The sequence below is a fragment of the Excalfactoria chinensis genome, chromosome 3, assembly GCF_039878825.1.
Source record: "Excalfactoria chinensis isolate bCotChi1 chromosome 3, bCotChi1.hap2, whole genome shotgun sequence".
NCBI classification, from domain to species: domain Eukaryota; kingdom Metazoa; phylum Chordata; class Aves; order Galliformes; family Phasianidae; genus Excalfactoria; species Excalfactoria chinensis.
Genome location: NC_092827.1, coordinates 17,308,311 through 17,326,605, shown reverse-complemented (window position 1 = coordinate 17,326,605; position 18,295 = coordinate 17,308,311). Strand labels below are relative to the sequence as shown.

Below are 18,295 nucleotides of genomic sequence, written 5' to 3'. Positions count from 1 at the left end.
AAATATTAATTAAAGTCAGAGTAAAACTCATTCTGATTATTTGGGCTGAAGCATAGTCAAGAATAACGCAGAATACTTGATGGAAAGAGCAAATGTAACAATTTTTTTCTAGGTACTGTCAAATGGAATAATATAAGAAACTTCCTTCAGCAACTTCAGAAAAGTTCTGTTTTTCATCTTTTCACTATTCTTATCTTTCCCTTATGGATTTCTGAACTAAAGACTTTCTAGGCTAGTTTAGGAGTCACATCTTTTTTTTCTTTTTGTATCTCTTTTAACACATGTACTTCAGTTATTTCAGGCATTCCCACTTAGTCTGCAAGCTTGTCTTCACCTCTAAAGCATTTAAAACTTTATTGCACTCTCTAACAGCATTTAATGGAAACTCATATAATTTTATTAAGAAGACTGAGGATGTCAGATTTGCTATTAATTTATATCCTTATATGATGTTTCATATTCATAACTTGTCTATGTTATTCAGCTCAGTAAGACTTCTACAAGTGATATTAATCATACATCTATTAGAACTAATCTTACTGTATCATCGTAGAGCCATAGAATGGCTTAGATTAGGAGAGACCTTAAAGACCCTCTAGTTCCAAACCCGCTGGGTAGGGTTGTCAACGACTAGATAGGCTGCCCAGTATCCCATCCAAACTGACCTTGAATGCCCAGGATACTGTTGGTCTTCTTGACTGCAATCACACACTGCTGCCTCATGTCCAGCTTTTCGTCCACCAAGACCCTCATGTCCTTCTCTGCAGGATTGCTCTCAAGGAGTGCTTCTCATAGTCTCCATATGTACCTGGGGATTGCCTTGACCCAAGTGCAACACCTTGCACTTGACCTTGTTAAAACTAATTATATTCTTGTGTAAAAAAACTTCTGCTATGCTGGAGGGGAGCTTTGAGCAACTTGGTCTAGAGGTAGGTGTCCCTGCCTAGAACAAGGGGGTTGGAACTACATGATCTTAAGGGTCCCTTCCAACCCAAGCTATTCTGTAATTCTGATTATCTTTCAGTTTAAAACTTGTTGCCTTTTGTCTTGTCACTACAAATCTTGGTAAAAAAGTCTCTATCCATCATATAAGTTCCCTTGCTATATTGAAAGCCCACAATTTAAATAATAATAATAATAATAATAAAATAAATAAATCAACTCTGCTTTTACTGTTACTACATTTTTTTTTTTTTTCCATGGCTCTCCATAAGATTGATAAATAATAGGAAAAATTAAGTAAGACTAGAGTGAGTGAGAGTACAGCCCTTAAGGCTGGTTTTCTTCATAGTGTATGGTATGATGCTGTGTTTTGACTTTAGGAGGAAATCATTGTTGATAAGACAATAATGTTTTTTGTTGTTGCTGAGCAGTGATGCACAAAGCTTCTCGTACTGTCCTGCCTGTAAGGGGGCTGGGGGTGCACAAGGAGCTGCAAGGAGACCAAACAAGGACAGCTGACATAAGCTGACTAAATGGTTGTTACATAGCGTATGACATCACATGAAAAAAAAAAAACTATAAAACTGTGTGGGGTTGGCTGGGAGGGAAGCTGCTGTTCTGAGGCTGGCTGGGCATTGGTTGGTGCGTGGAGAGAAGCTGTTTTGTGAATATATGTATATATGCTATTACTGTTGTCATTTCATTTTCTGTCTTAGGACATCATTTTTATCTCAGTCTAGGAGTTCTAATTTTTTTATTCTGACTCCTCATCCCACTGGGAATAGGGTGGATGAGCAAAAGGCTGTGTAGTGTTTAGCTGATTGCCAGGCGAAGGCAACAGGGACACGCTGAAAATTAATAGAAAGTGAGGTGGGAAATCATAGAGATAAACAGATGCAAATAGAATTATCAAAAACAGCAAAGAAAAGAGACAATAATAATGGAGCAGAGGAATTAATATCTCAGCGCAACACTGAATATGACACTAAGAAATTGAAATAGTTATGTTAGAAATGTCCATCATTTAAGGGTGGGTTTTTTTTGTTTGTTTGTTTTTTTTTGTTTGTTTGGTTTTTTTTTTTCCAGTGGACTGACTCATTTACCTTTTTGGGTTGGACTCTGCTGTAACGTATAATTTTGACAAATGATTCTGCTTAATTTCCCTTGTAAGAAAATCTACCTGCTCTCAATCTAGGATTGTTTGCTTCTCTTGCTGCCTGTTCTTTTTCAGTAATACCATTCTCATATCACTGTAGCTCCTCTAGCAACAGGAATTAGAAATCAGTACCTATGTTTCTTTTCAGAAAAACTGCTCCAGAAACTTAGATGAGTGGCATATGAAGGATAATTCTGAGAAAAATCAACATAATCAAATTATTAAACTATATTCTGTTTTCATTCCAAATATATTTACGGCAAATACTTTCTTAACAGGTTAATAGTTGAATTTTGAATAAATGCATTAAAACATATAAGCATGTTCAGTAAATTTTTTTGTGTGCCTTTGCAAATCACAGAATTGTTGAGTTTGGAAGAGACCTCTTTGAATTACCTAGTCAGCCCAGTTTTAATTATTTCCAAGGATGGAGATATGGCAGCTACATTTCAGTTTTTGGCTACCCTCACAACACAATTTATTTATTTATTTATTTATTTATTATTTTTTGTTGACACAGAATTTAATGCTTCTTATTCTGTGGGTGGGCACTGTGAGTTGAGTCCAGCTCTCCTTTATTTCCTCCTATCAGGTCATCATACATGTTTATGAGATTCTTTTGACCCTTCCCTAGGCTGAATAGTCTCACCTCTCTCCTCACAGGAAAGATACTACAGCCCCTTCATCTATGCGGTTCTTACTTGCTTTGCTTCAGTAAGATCCCATCTTTGTTGTACTGTAGAGCCCAGAACAAGGCATAACGTTCCAGATGTGTCTCAGCTGAGCAGCGATAATGAATCACCTTCATTGACCTGTGGGCAGCACTTTTCTTTATGCAGACTAGACTACTGCAGGGTACTGTTGGCAAGGACACATGGTTGATTACTGGCCAACTTGTCCACAGGGACCTTGAGGTCCTTCTCAATGCCTTTTTGGTAATAACAGCAGTATGCATAAATATTGAAAAGACAAAGGAGTTTTCTTACAGTGTACTTTGTGAATTGTTCATTTCCAGGAATATATGCAGTTATTCTGTATTTTCTAGTACTTCTTAAATTGAAGAAAATCAGAAGGAATTTAAAGTTGCCAGCATATGCATTGTCCTAGTAAAGTCTTGATATTAGTTACATGCGCAAGGTACCATATGCCAAATGGTAAGGAAATCTACACGTCAAGTCTATTCAGTTCTTGCTCAGATCCTCAGATCTTTCCTGGAGACTTTTGCAGTGTCTGTGTATCTTGTACTTCTTTTTGTTCTTCATTTTCGAGACCAAAACAGTTTTATTTTCTGTTAACTTTGCAGACACGATGCTGTATGCTACACAGCTAGGCAAAGTGCCAGCTAAAGTACTGTCAGCAAGAAGGCTCAGCTTCTCAGTGCTCCCTAATCTATTCAGAGTGGTACTTTCATTCACTGACCTTCTATGAGTCAGGTGGAGATTCATTTTACCGTTAAGACATTCATAATCAGGAGTATTGAGCTCTAAATTGCCAGGGAAAAGGCAGTTTCTTTATCACAGCTGAATATTCTACTTCTTCAGCCTTCAGTGAGATCTATTATTGGCTCTCCAAACATGTTGTCCTTGCTGTATTCAGTCTCTGCCTACTCCAGTACCTGCCTTATCTCTGTCATCCTACACACATCTCACACTGACTTGATTCTTAAGGTGTGTTAAGCTTCAGTTCTTCAGACCTGTGTACTCTAGAGATTTAGCAGTGAGTTCCTGACTGGGTCTACAGGTAAATGTGGTACTTCTAGTTGCACAAAAGGATCAGTGGTTGCGTACTCCATAGGCTATCCAGTGAAAAGATTGGACAGAGAAGCCTAGTTTCCCATGTGCCACTGAATTTAGCATGGAGAACCTGGCACATTAGAATAATGACATGGATGTTTTATGAAACATTACATTATTGACATACAGCTTTTGGTCACATGATAAACTGGACTACTCTCAGGAGTATGAAGACTAAGCTAAGGAAACCTCATTGTCAACATGAGAAATAAGGATAGAAATTTGCAAAGATTTTTTTATTTAAATTGTTGAAATAAATCTTGTAAAGTCCTGTAAAGGATGTTCTATGTCTTACAAACTTCCCTAACAAGGTAATAATGCAGTTCTGTTTTAAAATATTGGTTACAAATGCAGTTGCAAAGCTGCTTATTTTCATGAAAATATAAATCAAATTGCACTGATGGTATCATTATAGTCATGACTATAATTATGTCCAATTCATGAGAGAGAGTGAAAAAAAAAAAACACATCTGGATAATGTTATGAAGTCCCTCAAATTCTATGTAGATACCAATTTCTGCATTTTTTTCTTTCTAATTCATATACTTTTTTAGCTGTTCATTTCAATTCTCTTTTTGTGGTGAAATACATATATTTAAGCTTATGAACTGGAAGATTCATGTAGTCATCTTAATTGTGTACTTCAAACAGCATGTTTTTTGTGCATCTCTAATAAAGTGTCAGAGGACTACAGTGATGGATCAGGTTTGTTTGTGAATATATTTTCAAGTCTAACATATTTTAAAAAAAAAAAGAAATGTTGTATCTTCTTTAGAAGACCCTTAAGGGTTATAGATGTTTTCCTTCTACCACAGTATCCCTTGTGAATTTCATGAATGTATGAATCATAATCAATGTTTAACCTTTTATAAACATAATTAAGGTGTAAAGGTGATTTAATGCTAATTTTTGTAGCACACTTAATTGTCTTTTAAACCCCTATGCACTTCTGCTAATTATTACTTTGTGCTTGTTTTCTTTGAAAAATGTTTTTTTGACCATATTCAACTCATTACAAGTAAAATATCATTTTACATAAAATGTCAGGAAGCATATTGAATTCCAGATAATCTGTATTTCCTGTTTCTCTGAATGAGGCTGTATGTTAGTTAGTATCACTAAGCTCATTCTCAAATATTTTCTCAAATATTTTATTTTTATGAATCAGTATATATAGTGATTCATGATTGCTGAATAGTCTTTCATAGATACCTTTCTAAGAGAATGCTACCAGTGGGAAGCAAAGTTCTTGAACTTGCACAATGGTTGTTTTGTTTTGTTTTGTTTTCACACAGAGAAGTATAACTTTAGGAAAAAATCAGAAGAGTTTGAGATGATACAACTACTTGTCTTCAGATATAAAATGAGGGAGAATAAAACTCTCTTCTTGTCTCTATACACAGAATTTTTCTGGTGATTAGTTCTAATATACTTGCAAAATATATTGTGATTTATGCATCATAGTGACATGGCCTCTACTGTTGGATTTGTTAAAAAAGTTTTTGTTAGAAATCATCCTGGATTTTAAATTGTAGATCAAGCCAAAATTTTTCATCACAAAATTATAAGTATATAGTTTGCCAGAGTACCATTAGTGGCCATGATAATAACAGCTATGGAGGCATATGCATTATTGTGTTATTTTACAGTATAATTCACTTCTGCAGCAAACACTTTGATTTTCCCTATTTTCTATCGTTTTTCTGTGTTTTTTTTTTTTTTTTTTTTTTTTTTTTTTTTTCCTTTCATAGAGCATTTGGTATCCATCATTTAACTGTCTTCCTCCCATTCATTTTATCTGCACAGCTTCAATTGTTCATACATTCCGTAAGCAGGATACAATTACACTGTGCACTTAAGCTATTTTTTGTATAATGTCTATAGTAAATAGAGAGGGTTGTTGCAGTGCTCATCACTGTGGGGTGACCAATGAGTCAGTTCACCATCAGAAATCAGATGGGGAATGTTCAGCTTCCATTGTTCCCTGAAAGGGATTTATTTTCAGTGATGATGAATTACAATCCTTCAGGAATCCTTCAGCAATCTGTCTTACTTCCTTGAGATTTTATACCTTTTTATGTCATGTCATGCCATGTCATGTCAATCCTTGAACTGTATACTAGCTCTCTAGAACTAGATCTCAAGACTTTTGTCTGTGTTGGTAATTTTACTTTTTCTGTTTTACATTGATCTGTCATGCAAAACTTCACTTACTGTTGTCTGGGCCCCGACTCACTTCATCCTGAGGTGCACTGTCATCAGACAGCAATGCAGGCTGCAGAAACAGACCTTGATTAAAAGCAGTGAAATTGTCTCTGAAAGTTTGACCTTCTCCTAATATAGGGCTTGAACATCAGTTCAATTTAGTATTGAGATGCCTAAGGTAGCATTTGTCACCTCTAGCAATACAGGTACCCCCACAGTCTACTCCAAATTGCTTCTTGTTTTCAAACTGCTTTAGTTCAGTTGCCTTTGTGTGCATAGATAACCGTTTTTTATAGCAGCAGTTACAAACTGTGTGCATATCCTTTAAGTACAGGAAATGATTTTAAAATAAAGTAAGGTAAAGACCAACAACAACACAACTTGTAGCATGTTTAGCATGTTTTTTATAATATGTGGTGTGGAGACTTACTTTTAATTAAGGACCAAATTTCAAGAGGTAAACATCCCCAAATTCTACTAAAATTAAAGAAGAAGAAGAACAACAACAACAACAACAAAAAAGGACCACAAGACACTGGTGAATACACCTCAAAAAATGCCATTGTTTGTGTCTATGTAGAATTGTTTTCTTTGCAGTTTCATTACATTATTCCCATTAATTTTCTGAGGCAGGAAACCAACTAAAATAATTTATTATCCCACTCTCGGGAATAAAGCTAACTCAAACTTCTTGTTAAAGATTTGTATTAAATTCTAGACACAACCTCTTTAATTATACCTCTCCCTGTAAATTTGTTCAGGGGAAAGGAATTGCTAAGCAGTTTCGTAGATTTCTATTTCCCTTTTGCAGAATAATAATGAAAAGTGTGAATCGCAATTTCCACATAATTTAATAAAATCCTTCATTATGCTAGATGACATTTGTATTCCATATTAAACAAGTTATTTTTGCATGGGCAGTAGCTCTGTTCATTTGTTTAAGGTTGCTACGAATCTATTACCTTTATAGGATGAATACTGATTGCTGTATCGTTATTTTTACAAGCAAATCAGTTTCTAATTATGCTTACAAACAGCATGCTAAACCAGTTGCTGAAAGAGAATAAAACATGTCTTTACAGTTAAAATTTTTCAGTTAAATTGTACTTTGTCTGTATTCCCACAGCTGACCAAACTGGAATGTTGTTTATAGGAGATGCAATAATACAGGTCAGTAAACATTTGGTTTTACCATATTTATTTCTGACTTGCTTTTATGTTTGTTTCATTAGCTAGCTTGGACATTTCAAATCATTTTGTTTTTACTGTATCTTTTTTTATTATTTATTTTTAAGGTTAACGGTATTAACGTAGAAAGTGCCACCCATGAAGAAGTGGTAAGTCCTTCCAGTCTAACTTCTTGGTAGCATGCAGAATATTCTGTGCCCATCTCATTTTCCTTGATCCAGTTGAGTTAGTTTCTTCTGTTCTATACTGTATTCTGTTCTGTTCTATATCACATGAAAAATTCTAAAGTTCCTGAAAGTTGCTGACCACAAAACGTTGAGTTACTTTCCTTAAAAATTGTTTTTCAGTACCAAGTAGCTCTCCAGAAGTTCTAGTGTAACACAGCTGTGCTAGTTGTGATGAATAATAGAGAAATGTATGATGTTACTCTTTGCACTGTACATGGGGTTCATTAAACAAAGCTTTCTGAACAACTGTAGTCAGTATGGCTAAAGGAAGAACCAGTAGGAAAAGAGGTGTCAATGTACCTGGAGATAATTCTGCAAGAAGACATTTCTGCTACCACAGCCTGCTATGAAAATCAGAGTGTGGTTAGATAAATGGATCAAGTGATAGAGCAAGGGATTTATTCTGTGAGATTTGGTGAGTGTGTGGTGTGAGAAAGCACCTTCATGGGTAATCCACTACAAGCTACTAAATGGATTCTACCACAATGATACACCATTAAAGGTCAGAAGCAAGAGCACCCATTTTCATTTGTTCTCTGTACCTTTGTTTTGGGAAGTGTGGTGGTTGGGATTTTATTTTATGATGTTTGTTTTGTTTTATTTATTTCTTTTTTGTTGTACCTCTAATAGGAATTGTTTTGTTTTGTTTTATCACCCTAGTGGCATGTCTTGCTTTTCTTTAGTGTTTGAACATTTTCCCCTTTTGTTCTTATTTTATAGCATTTTAGAATATCTGATTGTTCACTCTTATAGCATTTGAAGAAATGTGCTGTACAGGTATAAATTTAGATAACCTGCATTATATTAAATGGAGATTATGTGTAATTTGATACCACAGGTTTTAAAGACTTAAAACCCACACCCATGGGGTAGATACATGAGAGGAAAGGCTACAAGATTGGAGAATAATAGGATAGGAGGCCAATTTATTGTTCTTACTACCTACCACCTTCACAACTGATACTTTGGAGATGATTATATAAAGATCATAATTGCACTGAACACCCATTGGTGTTCAGTGTTTCAAGACCCTTGAGAGATGTTGAAAGGTGCTTGCACCTCTGCAAGCAAAACAATTGGCTGGTCTGCTTACAACAATTTAATGACAAACTGGCTTTCCTGTTTCTCCCTTCAAATTCCATGAATTTGCTTTGCTTTTCTTCACAACTCTTCAAGCTGCTACTGATGCACAATCACATCTTAGCTCTGGCTAGTGGTACGGAGGAATATATGAAGAACTGGAAATCAGGACCAAGAAAAACCCCTCTTATTAGTAGGTAATACAATAGACTGTGAAGAGTTGAAAATAACCTATATTCCTTGAAAAATAAATTTATTTATACAAATAGTATATTAGTGTGGGAAGACTGAATATAGACAATGGTAATATGGAGATTAATATAGTTTCAGTATTGATTGTCTGAGAGGGAAATTTATTTTGTTTCCCTAGTGGCTAATCATATTATCACCCTGTGCAACACAAATGGAACAGTCAGTGCTCTTGATAAAATGTCATTTCAATGTTCACACTAAACTAAGTTTTCAGCATGCAAAATTATATTTCATCTGCATCAATCTCGTCTTCTGTATTGAAAGATGCATTTATGAAATTAGAACTGCATATATATTTTAATCCTTTCAAAATTCAAAGCAAAAATATTTGATTCATATTTCTTTCCACTAGTAATGTTTCAGTAAATAACAGGAATCAAAATTAATATCCTTTTAATGGAATTGGATCAGGAATTGCAGTAACTGTGCTGTTTAAGATTTTCTTCTGCCTTAGAAATATTTTTCCAAGTAGCCTATTTCAACTGAAAAATGTTTCTGCAACGTAGAACTTATTTCTCATGTGTGATGAAGGACTCATTAGAAAATGGAAAAGAGATGCCTGCCAAACTATAAAATTACTTTGACAAACTCCCAGTATGTTAATTTACATTTAGTTTTGGGACCATTTCAGATTGTTGTCAAGGAGAGTCATGCCTATTGCAGTGCAGTGGAGCCTGTTTATTAAGCTATGCTACGCTGCTTTATGGTATACAACTGTTAAATACCACTGTATTGTCTGCAGTGAACAGGAATACATCTGATCAAAAAGTATTCTTGAGTATTTTCATTTGATCAGATGAATACAAAATAGAATATCTTGTATTGGTCATCATAATACATGCCTAATCTGTTAGTAGTGAATAAGCGGCCCCTTGCAAGGTTGAACAGATCCTCTAATACCACAGTCATAAATTACCTTATTTACTTTTTTTTGAACAGCAGTAACAAATACTCTAAACAAAAATATTTTGTGCCAATTAAAAAGTGGTTTCTGTGGAGAAAACCTTAGCAATTCTTGTGAGTGTCTGGACTCCTGCAGTTCAGGACATCACTGGGTTCTCCTGTCTGTCAGTTGGCAGGGAAAAGCACCAAAGGAGGATGCATCAGAGGATACGCCTTTCTTTTGACAGAGTGGATGTTGGTTGGAAACTAGTTATTATGCCTCTGGGTGGTGAGAAGGAATTGCTTGATTATATCCAAACATTCACAATAGTAAGAATGCATGTGAAGATAATTATTTTTTTTTTTTCCAATTCTGTTGATAGGTAGGATTGCAGGTAAATCTACTGAAGCAGTAGTAAAAGTGCACTATTTTGGTGATGGTTTAATGAGTCAGAGTCAGTTGTGACCATTGGCTGAGCACTGCAGCCTGCATTGTTTTCTGCCCAGTCTCTCTGAGGTTACCAGGTGCAGCATACTAATGTTGTTGTAGCTAAATTCACTGACGTCTCCTGAAACTGATTGCAATCCCCAAAATACTTATTCACTATGGCCATTAGCCTAGGCTAACCTAATCCATACCAGGAGTGGATTTGGTAAAGTGATAAACTGCAAGCGTTTAAGCCATACAAATCTATGTGTTAACAATTTAACATACGGAATTTAACTAATCATGTCTCAGTGTTTGGATTTGTGTCATCATCATGTTTAATTTACTAATATAAGCATAACCATAGGGATCATTTATTTTAGTTTACAGAACACTTACTGTTAAATTAAAAATGAATATTGTATAAAGAATTAGCATTTAGAAGAGGCGATGGAATAAAATAATAACTATTGTATGTGTTTAAAATCAAAATTACATTATTATCTGTTTAAATGATATCACTTTAAATTAAAAGACAGTGTCCAAGGTGTATTGGTATCCAGGGATTGAAAAGTGATAAATACATATCAATAAAAGATGCAAAAGATGATCTGTAGAACTACAGTCTGGTAAGCCTAGTGACTGTTCTAGACAAATCATTAGCAATCATAAAAATATATAGATAGATTTAACAAATATACAGATAAAAACATACAAACATTTTTTTTACTAAGAGTTGCAATGTTTTGGAAAACAACTTGTGCTTTGTGAAGAATTAATAATAATATGGATAAAGGAAATTCTATTGATATAGTTTTCTTGGATTTCCAAAAAACACTCAACAAAACCCTTGTCTCATACATGCCATGATTCTTGTTTGGATAAATAATTGTTTGAAAGATAGAAATTGAGAGGGAGAGTAATTGGATTGTGATTTACAATGAAGGAATATCCCACACAATTCCACTTTGCTAGGACTCCCTTTTTCAAGATATCCTCAACAAACTGAAAGAAAATAAAGCCTGAGATTTCACTTTGCTCATTCAGCATAGCTATTCAAAGTGGGAAGGATAAGGGGCAGCTGTGAAGAACAGCAGTGTCAGTAGAGTAGAAGGTGAAGTGAAGAATCATCTAGGTTGGAAAAGATCTTCGAGACAATCAAGTCCTACCATTAGCCTAGAGTCCCATGACAAAAATTTCATGTCACATCCACACATCTGTTAAATACCTCCAGGGATGGGGATTCCTGAGGTTTCCTAGGAAGTTCATTGCAAAGCCTGGTCACATTCTCCATGTAGGAATAATTTCTTGTGCCCAGTCTAAGCATTCCCTGGTTCATCTTGAGATTCTTTCCTCACACCAATAACACCCATCCTCTGAGAAAGGAGACTTACTTTAGTGAGAAAGTTAAGTGGTAAACATGGAAGGGAAGAGTCCTGGCTCTGTGTACAGACTGATGAACTCTGAACTAATCACTGTAGCTGTGAAATAAAATCTCAGGCTTCAGGAATTCATGAAAGTTAATCAAATGACAGAGGATCTTTTTATAAAAGAAGTGGAAAGCAGAACTGAGAGCATCACTGTATGCATCCAGGGTGGCTTTGTATCTTCAGTACTGACAGTATTTCTGGTCCTTTCACTTCAAAGGATGCAAAAGAGCAGGAAAAGGTTCAGAGAAAGCAACAAGGCACTGAGCAGCATGATCAAAGATGTAGAGCAGCTTCTAAACAGTGAATAAGTTATAAGTCAGGTAGAGCTTTCTTATGGAAAAAGATATAATTGAGATGAGAGATTATGTAGGCTTGTAAAGTTGATTGGCGTGAAAGGAATAGTAAAGGATATATTGTTCAGTGTCTCTGCCAGTATTGATACCAGAACTAAGGTATGTCAAATGAAACCAAGAAACGTGAGAGCTGAGTAGAGAGGAAAGTGACATAGATTTATCTGAAAGAACTTGAAGGGATATACTTTAAAATAACATAGGGGGATTCATACTTCTCAATATTCAGTGAGACTCCCCTTATTTTTTTCTAAAGTATTTTTATGTGAAATGGCTTTAATCTTTGGAAGATTGAGTATTTTCTGAATTTTCTACTTAAACTATTTCCCTTTATTTTTATTTTTATTTTTATTTTTATTTTTATTTTTATTTTTATTTTTATTTTTATTTTTATTTTTATTTTTTTTCTTTCTAATTAGAAAAACAAAAAGCTTTAGCAGATTCTACTGTCCTCATCAAGATGGTTTTCAGCTCTGAACTTTGGTATCTTTAGATATAGGAGAAACATTGTAGAGGTTTTTACCCATTGACTTTTCTATGACTAGTTTCTCTGTGTATGAAAGGTATTTTCATTAGGTTATGAGTAGGCTTGTCTTCCAAATATTTTACTATTACTATAGTTTCTTCAAATGGTCAGTTTGGTGCACAAAGCAAAAGGGTTGTATCTTCACTGATATAAGGTTTCAGTGTATTTCAAGCATGAAAAGAATCAACATAGATAGAATCTATCATCTCTGAGGATTTTAATGAAAGGAAGCTTGTTGAAATTATCACAGACTGTGAATGCTTGTAGACATTAGATAAGATTGCTAGGGATACCACGCAACCTGCCCTTGAGCACCTATGGGGATGGGGCATTCATGATGTCTCTGGGCAACCTGTCCCTCACTAGCCTCTGAGTAAAAAATTTCTTCTTAATATCTAATCTAAGTCTCCTCTCTTGTAGTTTAAAACTGTTCTCCCTTGTCTTATCACTAAAAAAAAAAAAAAAGATTCCCCCTCCTGTTCATAAGAGAAGGAAGAGAAGGAGCACTGTTATTAGAGAACATTTATTAATGCTGCTAAATAGTTGCTTTCTTTAGTTAAGACTTATCATGTATTTTAAAAAATTGAGTGCTGATTTGTAGGTGAGCAGTATCAGAAAGGGGAAAAATACCAACAATTATTACAAGAATGCTAATGTAGCAGAATAAAGCTCTGATGTGCATAGTTTCCTTATCTTTCAGTTACTCTATTAATTTTCTCTGAGTTATTTTCACAGGGCTTTGGTCATGGTAGAAAGCAGCCTTATTATCTGACAAGGAGACAAACAATTTAAAAACGTTCTTCACGTTCCTTGGATGAAAAAGATCTGAGTTTAGTTTCATTTCTCCAGGAGCTAATTTGTCATAGGTATTACATATCCTAGCACTACATAAAAATAAAGCCAGATCAAATCATCAAACTGTAATACTACTTTAAAATATTGTGGAATATGCAGTTCAATCTCAGTTTGCCAGATACCCTAAGAAATGTGTTTATTTTGTCACTGAATGCATCTGGCACATTCCTCATTAAAAAGCAACTTATATAGCATACTTTTAGATACAAATGATAAAATTTACATATTTTAGCATACATTTTTGAGCCTTATATTTGCACTCCTTTGCACTTCTACAGTTCTTTTGTAGAAGACAGTAAAATACCTTAGGGAAAATAAAAAATAAAAAAATACTGAACAAAAATAAAATGCTTTATGTGTTAAATATCACATAATTTCTGTAATGTACTCTTGGAAACTGACTTACTCTCAAGCTCTAAGCACATTGAGAAACCATCCACAATTAAGTAGTTCTAGGTTTCGATACTTTTTATCCCTATCTATTTCACAGTCATTTAATTCCCTTGGCTAGAAAAGCAGCAAGTACTGTGGCATTAAGAGCATTTACAATGCAGATAATTTTTGAACACAAAAGTAGGATTACTATAATTAAAACTGATGGAGAATTCAGCTACCTAGCACAAAGGAGCTATAGGTAGAATTAAACTCTTTGTTACACTATCGCACTACTTAGATAAAGCACACAGTGTGTGTGGCTAGGCAGAGACCTTTTAAAGCAGTACTTCCTAAAAGTAAAGGTTTTAAAGATACTGTTTGTGAGTTGTCATTTTTCATTCAGTTCTAGACTGTATCTCTTTTAATGCTTTTCATTTTATAAGTGTTGAAAGACCTACAAAGTGTTTATAATAATCTGTAGTAGTCTTTGCAGTCATAAATGAAGAGTCAAATATTGAATTGCTATTAGAGGCACGTGAAAACTGTATATAATAGAAATATACTTCACAAATTGAAGCTAGCTCTATGTAAAGTGTTATAAGGGAAAAATGCATAATTCTTGAGGGGAAACAGTATAACTAACGGTTAGTTAGGAAAAAAATGCGTAAGTAAACATTATATACATGAATTGGGATTACATTTTACATATTTTATTACAGTTAAAATCAGGAAATCTCTATCTTAGAATTCAGAAATATTAGCACATGTTGTTGTAGTTTCTTTTACAAAATTGACTAAATTAATCAATATCTTTGCTTGTCCCCAGACCTGCACAAGGTGACCACTGGCACCTGCATCCATCCTGCTGTTGGCATTGCTGCCAGCACTCCATCTGTACACCTTCAGCACCTGGACCACAGCCCTCAGCACCCTGTGCAATGACAGCCACTGTTATAAACAGGTAGAAGGAAAGGCAAATAGAAGTGGAGCTGTGAGGAGCAGTAAGTGTGGCAGGTGATCACCACAGGGAAGGTAGTTCTTACCTTCAGGGACTTTGGCTGTCATTGCTGTATAAAACAGTTAGAAAGAGAGCTAAATATTAATAAAGATTGATGGAATGAGAACAAAGGAGCATAGACCATCCATGAATAAATCTGGAATGTCTTTGAAGGAGTTGAGAGAATTCATTTTTTATTTTTATTTCTTCTCTAAAGCAAGACTTCAGGCATTCAGGACCGTTATATACTGTCCTTTGTTATCCCTGACCATCTCTAGAAAGACCTTTCTGCTTTTGCTTTTTTTGATACTTACATCCTATGCACAGACTAACCTGTAGCTTAATTTTCAGTCTTACCTGTCAGTTCCAGCTGTAGCTGACATAGTTTCCCTGAAACAGTATCATTTTTATCTCCACCTTTCTTTTCCATCATTTTCTGCCTAAGTAATGTTTTGTGCTTTGGACTAATCAACCACTCTATACTGTGTGATCATTTGTTTTTCATTAGGGTATAAAGGACTGTGAAACATATCCTGGTATTATTAAGAGGACTCATCCACAAACTAAAAATGACTTAGGAAATACCCTTGTTATATTGGATTGATTAATTAAATAGATGTGTTTGTAAAAGATTAGACTTAATCTGTTTACATAAGAAGAGCTCAGTTATTTTGCAACTGGTAAATTTTCTCAAACTGAAAATTATGTAGAGGATTTACACCCCCATAAACTTAAATGACTAATGAAATTATTATGTATGATGACAAGAGAGATGAATAAACTCTCTGTGGATTGTGGGTGGAGGATATCTCTTTGAGTTGTACTTAAGTTTAAGCATTGAAATGAGCTGCCACGTGTACCTTCTGAGTTCCTGTTCCTGGAGGTGTTCAAGACATATTTGCATGTGTCACTAAGGGACTTATTTTAGTGATGGTTGGTTGTTAAACTGGTGATCTTGAAGGTCTTCTCCAACTTAGATGATTCAAGGATTCTACTGTTTCTCTTCATGAAGTCACTGGCTCTTAACAGGAGAGTCATCTAAATAAGCGTGTAAATCTCATAGCTAACATTAATTATTGAGGTATGTTAGTTTAGCTACTGAATTGAGACTAGATTCTGTTGCCTGCTCTTGTTCAATGTAGATATCAGACAAAACACGCATAGAACGTGAATCTATTCATGTGTTTCTGGTGGCGAATAAACTATCACGCTGAATCAAAACTGTTAGAAAACTGGATCAGGAAATTAGAAGGTTTTTAATTGATTGTTTTTTTAATGTATTTTTTTGTTTTTGTCCAATACAGTGTTAACAAAAAGTCTAATAGAAAAAAAAGCATAGCTCTGTACTTGCACAAATACAACTATGGCTACAGCCAATACTGTAGAGAAACTAATCCTTCATAAGGCTCTGACATAATGAGATTTGCATGATGTTTCTCTAATCAATTCATATGATTCTATTCAGTATAGAAAATATTTGAATATTGAATGAAAATATATATAAATCCCTCTGACTTACAGTGAATAAATATTAGCTTTTACAGTAGCACTGTTGCAATTAATCATGGACTGGTGTTCTGGGATAGTGTACAAAAGATTTTGCCTAACATATTTCTTTCTGATATGTGCAGAATATTGTAAATGATTTTCTGTTTTATGGTGATAGTAATGTTATAATGCTTGGGGAGTTGGGGGGTAGGGGGGAGGCGACAAGTAGTATTATTAGGTTGCCGATTTTGTCCATAGATACGTTAATATGGTCTTCTACAAGCTGTAAGAATGTAAAAATAAAAGAGGATTTTTTATTTTATTACTTTCTAGGTGCCCCAGGATTCAGTTCTTTATGCCTGAAATGCCGAACATGTGCATGATTTCATATAAATTCTAACGCTGATTTGCTCCACTGAGCTGATCAGTCCATAGATCTGTGACTTTTCTCTGTACTTCATTTGTATAGAAATCAAGAGTGGTTCTTACTGATTCTTACGTTTCCTCCTGTGTTAACTCCAGATGTTTGCAAAATACCTGTTATACTAGGGAGGCTTAGTACAAAAAAGGATAACTGTGAAAAAGTTTGTTATATGAAGAGGAAACAGTGTCTGAATCATCAACAGTTTCTGAACTGAATGTAGCATATCACTTGCTGTTGTTGATAACTTCTAAAGTATGTGGCTTAGATTTTTCACTGAATGATACAAGACAACCTTCATTAAAAGCTGGCCATCCTTCAACTGAAATCACGTTCTTTGTCATTGCATACTATTGTTAGTGGACAATGCTGTATGTTCACCAAAGACTGACTGATGTGTTTCTTACATACTGAATATATCAGTAACAGTTGATTAAGCTTCCATTTAGGAATTTTATGTTTGTTTTTTAATTTAGCCATTTCTGACTTTTGTGGGTGGTTGTTTGTTGTTGGGCGGGGAGGGGGGAGCAGGAAGGGGAAGTTGGTGTTCTGTTTTTGATTCCTGAGATAATTCTTTCTTTTCACAATGAATACATAAAAGTTGTTGAGCAACAAAACATTGCAAATTATAAAATTATGAGTTATTTGGCTTTGAAGTCTTTTCAATTATAGTGCATTTATCACAGTTCAGACAGACCTGGAGATCCAGAGAGAAGTCACTGTGGTACTCTGATATTTGCGGAGTTTTTGAAGGATGGCAGCATTACTTTCTTAGGGATGGGTCTTCATGCTTCAGATAACAGTCAGCCTTAAGCAAATTTATTTAAACTTCCATTCTTTCAGGGAAAAATTTATTCGGCTCGGAGTATATTTTTCAATCCACAGTATGTAACAGTGTCGTATCCCAGATATTTGTATATGCATTGTTTTCAAGTAAATCAGGAACCGAAGTGTGTAATTAAGTAGATAAATCATGAAGAAAAAGCATTAAAATAAATTATTTTTTCTATAATTCATGGTAATTATACCATTCAAGAGTGGTGTTATTTTTTTAAATGAATAACGAAGCTTTGTGGTTCAAGATGTTTTACTGTACTTGTAAGCAAAAATAAGACAAAAGGGCTAGTTCAGTGAACTGAGAGAATTAACTCCTTTTCATGCTAAGTTGATACTGTTTCTATCTCACAACTTGTTTCTGGCTCTGTAAGAAAAAGAATGGATTATGGCTTTGCTCCATGTGTATTGCTGTTGTGCTACACTTGGAAGTGTTGTATTTTTTATGGTCAGATTTTTTCTCTGTCTTTTCCAACACATTTTTAAAGCCTAAGATTCTTAGCTTAGGTGTCTGCTTGATTTCTTTACTTGTTCTGGATTTTCATATTCCTCAAGAATAAGCTTAATATTTTTTATGCAGGTGAATAGATCAGTTTTTGCTGTAAGCATTATTTCAGGTACACATCAGGAAGAACTAATATTTGAGGTAATCCTATTTCTTGTGTTAGTCAATGTGGCAGTATGCTGAAATAGTGGCCTGAAGCAGTATAAGCACCTGCTTCCTCCAAGCATATTAGACCTGTAAATACTTCTATAGGAGTTACGTATTTCTATGGTTATATTTCTGCTTGATACACACATGGTCTTGTTGTGCTTAGATTAGAGATCACAGGCCTTAACATCTATTTCTGACAAACAGGACCAAGG

At 34.7% G+C, this 18,295-nt stretch overlaps 1 protein-coding gene across 3 annotated transcripts in view; it reads left to right on the top strand.

Moving 5' to 3' along the window:
* The window catches only part of SNTG2 (syntrophin gamma 2), a 213,079-nt gene that overhangs the window by 103,066 nt on the left and 91,718 nt on the right, over positions 1 to 18,295 (top strand). For all 3 annotated transcript variants that reach the window (XM_072333471.1, XM_072333470.1, XM_072333472.1), the window contains exons 5-6: positions 7,223 to 7,266; positions 7,392 to 7,433. In XM_072333471.1, coding sequence (XP_072189572.1) covers positions 7,223 to 7,266; positions 7,392 to 7,433 — 86 coding nt within the window. The remainder of the gene's footprint in view (positions 1 to 7,222; positions 7,267 to 7,391; positions 7,434 to 18,295) is intronic.